Source organism: Falco peregrinus, chromosome 10 (assembly GCF_023634155.1).
Source record: "Falco peregrinus isolate bFalPer1 chromosome 10, bFalPer1.pri, whole genome shotgun sequence".
NCBI classification, from domain to species: Eukaryota; Metazoa; Chordata; class Aves; order Falconiformes; family Falconidae; genus Falco; species Falco peregrinus.
Window position 1 is genome coordinate 15,238,063 of NC_073730.1, and position 7,148 is coordinate 15,245,210.

The 7,148-nt window shown below is 39.7% G+C and overlaps 1 protein-coding gene across 1 annotated transcript in view; it reads left to right on the forward strand.

Moving 5' to 3' along the window:
* DPYD (dihydropyrimidine dehydrogenase) overlaps positions 1-5,862 on the forward strand; it is a 367,955-nt gene extending 362,093 nt beyond the window's left edge. The window contains exons 22-23 of the mRNA XM_055815469.1: positions 1,616-1,756; positions 4,395-5,862. Of these exons, the coding sequence (XP_055671444.1) occupies positions 1,616-1,756; positions 4,395-4,565 (312 nt within the window). The 3' untranslated portion in view covers positions 4,566-5,862. The remainder of the gene's footprint in view (positions 1-1,615; positions 1,757-4,394) is intronic.
* Positions 5,863-7,148: the final 1,286 nt, after the last annotated feature.

Consider the following 7,148-nt stretch of genomic DNA (forward strand, 5'->3'; position numbering starts at 1 on the left):
TCATGCAGCAGAGCTTTTCTTTGGAGCTAACATTGATAAAGCCATATTACCCTATTGCTCTGATGTGGCATAGAAATAATTAGGGATGCTTACTTTGTTTGAAAGTAAGGCTGCCAAAAAAAAGATATGCAATAAAAAATTAAGTTACTGTAATCCAGTTCTTTGGCAATGAGAATTGAAAACTATAGAGCATTGTATGAGATTATAAATTATACAGGTTAAATATAGAATGCTCCTACACACTAAAATGGTTGCTAATCATTTCAGAATACTTCTTTTGACTGATAGGAATAAGGTAAGTATTGCTTCTTCAAAAAACATTGAGAAACAAAAAAGAAAATCCTTATCATGTTTCTTGGCAATGCAAGACCAAAGGTAAACACTTTGATTCAAGTCAATTGAAAAATGCTCAAGATCAAGCCAAATAGGAGACACAGACAAGTCTGACCAGAATTATAAGCTTCAAAGTCCATAATCAAAATCATGAGTTCTTGGTTTATTACAGTAGAATGACTTTGAAGCCAGTTCTGCTGTCCTATCACTCAGTGAGCTTTCTCTAATACTTAACAGTTATACCCATTTTTAAAGCAAATTAAAATGTATTGTTGCATCATATAACCCTCACTTACTAAGCCAGATTTATCTTAACAATGTAGAATCTTGCACATAAAATTGAGCTTGGTTTGCAACATGGGAACTGTTGAAGTGTGCTTAGTGAACTCACACAATACTCAGGCAGCCAGTACAGTGCCACAGAGAGAATCTTTTAAAATGCAATCACATTCATCATCTGTTCTAGACTTCCACAAGGTAAATTAATTTAACCGAGGGATAGCTGCAGTCCAAAGGACGTGGGACTTGTCCCATCTCTACCATTGACTCAGTGAAGCTGAACTGCCACTGTACTGTGCAGTTTCCCTTGATGTAAAGTGGAAATGGTTTGCATCAGGTAGGCCCCCAACAACTTAGAGGGCATGTCTTCCCCTTGTGGTATGTACCCATACGCTGTCCTGCCATACACCTTTACTTTTGCAGCACAGATGTAACGCTGATGCCACAAATCCCTCCCTGTGAAGTTAGCAGAACTGAATCAAGACTTGCAGGATTAGACCCACAGCTTGCTTCTGTACAATATTTGCAGTAAACTCATGACCATGTCATATGCACATCTTGCTAAAGAAAGAAAAGCAGTTAGTCTTCTTTCTTTACTTGCTGTGTGTTCTTAAATCTGTGCTAATGAGAAATGACCAAGGATGATCTGATTGTTTGTAGAATGTCACTCCTGTTTTGCACTCCATTTTATTCCTTGAAGTTTCGCACAATGGCAAAACAACAGCACGTTCAAAATCAAGTACTAAACGTGTAACCTATTTGCAGAACATGTTTGTATACAAATACATACTTCTAGTGCTGCCTACGTTCTTTGTACCTCTTTACAGGAGGTATGAAGGTCAGCAACTTGGAAATTTATAAGAAAAATCCTAAACGTCATCACAATGCATGGCCAAATCTTCCATATTAAAGTAATAGAGAGTCCTCCTGCACAGCTATAGAAACGGCTTAGGTATCTTCTAAATGAGTCAATACTTTCTTTTTTCTTTTTTTTTTCCCCTAGGATGTAATTGGAAAAGCACTGCAGTATATTGGAACATATGGTGAGCTCTGCAACGCAGAGCAAGTTGTGGCTCTGATTGACGAGGAAATGTGTATCAACTGTGGCAAATGTTACATGACCTGTAATGATTCTGGCTACCAGGTAAGAGCACAGCTGTAATTAGCAGAAAGGCAGGATGAGTTATCTTTCTGCTGCTGGGGAGGAAGAATCCACCTTCTGTTAATGAGCAGGTGGTAAAAACAGATGTCTAAAATATTGGAGTTGAACCCCAGCATGCTCGCAGGCTATGCCGCACAAGCCCTGCCTGAGCTGTTCGCACAGCGGTGGGAACGCCGCCCAGCACGGCTGCTTCTGGAGGGCTCTGCGCAGTGTACAGCATCTCGCTGGCTCGCTCTAGGTCACTCTCCCAGTCTCTCCCTACTGCAAGTGGGAAGGGGGATTCTTTTTAAGAGGAAGAAAACCAAGTCTGGTGGCAGTAAGTGTAGTTCTTTGATGGTTTTCAAGTACATGAGAAATAAAGGGAAGACTGCATCCCTTCCCACCAAGGGGATGTGGGGAGACAAAACCTGGTCTTATTGCCAAATGCTTTTTAAGAAACCTAGTCCTTGTTCCATCAGCGTAACTGAACTTGAACTAATGCAGGTTTCAGGCAGGTGAGTTTTTGTTTTGATCTCGATTGAGGTATAAATCCTTTCTCCAGGATAGCTGCCAGGGTTTAGAGCAGCAGGTTGAAGTTTGCAGAAATCATTGTGAACAGAAAATAGCACAATTTTGAGCTGGTGCTCCTGTTTGCAGCAAAGTATCCCTCTAATTTCAGCTCAGTACGGTAGCATAAGTTGTATGAAATGTATCAGCATTTCTACGTGCCATTCCTTGCCATGTCCACTGGAGCTGATGGACTGGCCTGCAGTGTATTCTTTTAGAAAACCAAAATACAATCAAGCATAAGCTCCATGGAATCCAATGTGCAGTAAGCAATAATTTCTACATGAATTTTTCCATTCATCCCAGTCCAAGAACAATTTGTCAGAAACAAATACTTTAACTGAGCACCAAGTTTCCTCTGAACACCACGAGCCTTTGTTTATCCTTAATTCAGTCTAATCAATAGTTGGTCTGATGAATTTAACTATATACAGTTAAAAGAAAAAGTCTTCCCATTTAAATCAACTCCTGCAATTAAAACAAGTGTGTCAGAGCAAAGGAAGACATGTTTTTTCCACTAATACAAGAAAATTTGTACCAGGTTAGGTGATTACTACAGTAGTCTTTTAGCTGTCTAGTCTTCACCTCTTCTCCTTCCATCAGATTTCCCGGTGAAGGGAGCATATAGCCCTTTGAGAGCAAAAGACTGTTCTATTTAGTAAAACTTTCTTTTCTATAAGTGAGAAAAAAAATCAGCACCCAAAGAACCAGAGTTTAAAACCCCAGGAGGTTTTCGAAGGACGAACATTTTTTTTTTCTTAATTAAGGAAACTCAAAAGAAATTAATTGCAAAGAATTCACACATACCCTTCAAAATAGCATCTGTTTTGTTTCAGAAGTATCCAAGCTGCTCTACAGAGCCATCAACTTGTATGACTCCAACAGAAAAGCTTTACTTAATTTAAAGTTGAGCACTGCAGTCCTGACTTCCTCTCACTCTTTGAACTCCCTTTCAAGACGTGCATTGTTGTTAGGGAGAGAGGAAGGAGTTCTTAAATACTTACAAACCAAAGCTCTCTTTGTGCTCAAGCTACACTAAAACTTGTGGATTCAGGACAGTTAGTACCTAATTCATGCCCTTAATGGTTGCTACAGCAACTTCTCTGCTTTCCTAATAGTGAAAGCCCAAACGCTGCAGATCCCTCTTTGGAGCCAACCTGCAGTACCACCTCCCACCCCCTCCCTGCCCCCCCCCAGTTGCTGACAGTGGTTAGGGAAATTGGCTAAGGTACCACTTGCTTGCACAGAAGCAAGAGTTCAGCTTTCAGGCCTGATGTTTCCTTCCTAATACTCTTAAAAGTAGATGTTCAGTGGGTTGGGTATTTTTCTTTTGGACTTTTCTAGGCCTGCTTCTTAGATATTGAAGTTTTTGCAGTTGTGTGAGGCTTCTGGTTTTGCTTTTAATTGTCATTCCCATTATACCAAGAGTTTATTTCATTGAGACTGCAACTGTTATTTCACATTCAAATACACTTATCACCCTAATTGCTAATGAGGAGTCACTGCATGGAAATGTGAGAACTAAAGCAAGCTCTGCCTGCCCGGAACTCAGATATCCCTTTCAAAGATTTGCAAAGGAAAATAATCATACGAGGCACAGCATGCTGTGTTTTTCTCTAGTATTTATTAAATTAGATTGTTTAGGCTGTGCTGAAAATAAAAGCCAAAAGAACACATTGTGGCCAGTGTTGTGCTGAAGCCGTACAGGCATGGTCTGATGCCTCCTCTGAACCAGTAACACCAGCAAATTGCTCCCTTATGAAATATTTCCTTCACGCGACATAGAAATCCCTCTGGGAGTTTAAACATCATGGGCCAAACTCCTCCTTTTGTAACTAGCCCCTGTGACCCTTGAGCTTTTTGACAAGGTATAATTTGGCCCATCTTTCTAATTTTAAAGTGTTAGGAGGGGGGTTGTTTTGTTCCCTGCCAGTTGAACAGTTGCTATAGCTGCAGTGCAGAATCACACCAAGATGTCTCCAAGTGCTGTAGCACAGGAAATGCAGGCACTAAAATGGGAGCAATTTTGACCTTTTCCGTGAGTGACATCAATAATGTTTATTCCTGTTCACAGGCTATCCAGTTTGATCCCGAAACCCACCTGCCCACGGTTACTGACAGCTGTACAGGCTGCACCCTGTGTCTCAGCGTCTGCCCTGTTATCGACTGCATCCGCATGGTTTCCAGGACAACACCCTACGAACCAAAGCGCGGGCTGCCCTTAGCCATGAACCCCGTGTGCTGAGGTGATCCGTCCGACAGCTAATGTGAACTATACACTTGTTTGATACAATTGATTTGCTTTCTAATTAGTCCTTGAAAATCTACTCTTACAAAAAAAAAAAAAAAAAAAAAAGTAATATTGATATCTGTTACAATGAACACTGTGTTTTCCAATTATTATTTCTACAACAATTAAGTAAGTTTTGGAATTACAGAAGGGCAGCAATTAGTCAGTCATGGCTGTCATATGTCCACTATTTGAAGTGTAACTTTCTCCTTAAAATTCATGCTGTAATTTCAAAATATCTCTATAGGCTCTTTAATCTCTATGTATTTTCTAGCTGTAAATATAATTAAGAAAGCATTTTTAATGAACTAAAAATCAATGTACAAGCTAACTGTTTGGAAGGAGGCATTTTGTAATTAAACATTACATTTAGTTTTAAAAGAGTTTCTTAGAAGATGTAATTAACTACACAGCTTTCAAACAAAGCAATGTGGCTTCTATTTTTCTATGAGAAGAAATGAAAGGGAGTTTAGAATAGGGTTTAGGAACTGGATTAATCACTTTCAACTACTACAGCATATGGTAGTGTATTTTTATAATCCTTTCTAATTCTTTCTCACACTAGTCACTTTACAGAATAAATTTGCTGTGCACTGACACATGCTGGACTCTTCAGATTTGTGTATTGCATGGGTAGCTTGATCGTTACTTTTCTTTTCCCTAGTGAACACTCACAACAACTCTCTAAAAACAGTTAGACCAGCTTATTATGAAGCCCAGGTTGCATCTCAGGATTCTGAGATGTGACATTTTTTGCTCCAAGCTCATCCTCTAAATAACTTTTTAATTGTGCCAATTAATGTTCCAGAATGTACACGTTACAGGTCAGAGATCTGATTGCGTGCAAATGGAATACGCACCCTGCAGACTGCATTTGCCAAACACAGACACATAGAGCATACTGGCAAGATGATTTCCCCCAGTGCCAATTCTTCATACTTATTGGTTATGTATGGTTATACTAGTTTCACAACCAAAGAAAAAATACAGATTTGTTTGTTTTGCTAAACAATATATCAGCTTTAATCCATTTTTCATTCACAGCAGGAACTTTCTAATAAGAATGCATTGCTGTCTGCTTTACTCCACTTACAAATATAAAGCCTTTAGTTTCATAATAATGATAAATGATCTACCAGTTCAATTCCTTATACCCTATATCGTGATCAGCAAAAGCTTTGATTAAAAACCCTGACTTTTGTTTCTTGATTTATGAATTGTGCACTGAATTAAAAATAAATGTTGAAACCAACTTGTGATTGTCCGTGGTTGGTTTTTTTTTTTTCATTTACTAAACAGATTTTTCTTGTAGAGACTTGTCAGGTGGTGTTTCATGATCTCCAAGATACACTCCAGGAATCACTAATGAGTTAATTCATGTGTACATTATTCCATTAATTGCCTACAGTGCAGAATGTAGTATGCTCTTTGCCCCTCTCTTCTGCCTTTGACTTGTCTTCCTTTTGCATCCCTTCCCCACATGCACACACACACACATGTGTGTGTGCACACATATGTACACTGTCATGCTAACGTTTTGAAGTGTCATTTCATTTAGTAGCCTTGCTCCACCAACACTGTTTTGCTGACACTTTGGGCTTGCTTGATGAGATTTCCTGGCAGGCTCAAGCCCAGTATCTCCACTAATAGTTTTCTCTTCGTACTTTGTTTTTTTCCTCTTCATCACTGATGATTTTTCACACTCACAATAAAACAGGAACAGGTAGTTGTACTGCTTAGAAATTTGCCTGAAACGACTTTAAAGCTTTTGGTCTTCTGGTAGTTTCTTACCTTATGTGAGCTAGAGAGGACTCACAGGAAGAACAAGCTGTTTTGTGAACATTAGGGGCAAAGTCTGGCAAGTCTCTGCATGTACCACTTGTACCTCTTCCGCGAAGCTGGCTGGCAGGCAGCATGCCCTTGAGCACGGCAAAAAGAACCATCAAAATCAGATCATCTGCAGGTAACATTTGACATTCTCAGCAGATGCAAGGAAGAGTAGCTATCTTCTCCTAGGCTGTTACCGTGTACTTCTTATCCTACCTACCATGAACCCTGAGGGTGAGAGGCAGTCACCTGCGACTGAACTGGTCAGCTTCTTCAGGTCTTTTGTTGCTATGTTTTCTGGCCTGATTAACTTACTGTCCTGAAGGCATCGCATCTGGTAGCGTGGCTTCTTTTAAATACAGGACGATGCCAGGAGACCTATTTAAGTAGCTAAGCGCATGTACATCATAAATGTAGCAGCAAAATTGGAGCTTTTCCTAGGATATTCAGTAGTCACAGGACATCCAGCATTCCCAAGTAACTATAAAGGCATTCTTAGAGAATCAAGATTCTAATCAAGACTCTAATTTTTTTACCAAAGGAGGAATAACGGGTTATAATACACAGGTTTCTTTCTCACTGCTCGCCCTCTCCCCCACTCCTGTTCTGTCAAGTCCATTAACAGTTTCAGGAAATGTGTTCCCAAATGAATGTGAATACTTTCTGACTCTGACAGTCAGCAATAAATCTGTGTGTTGCAGGAACTCGGAG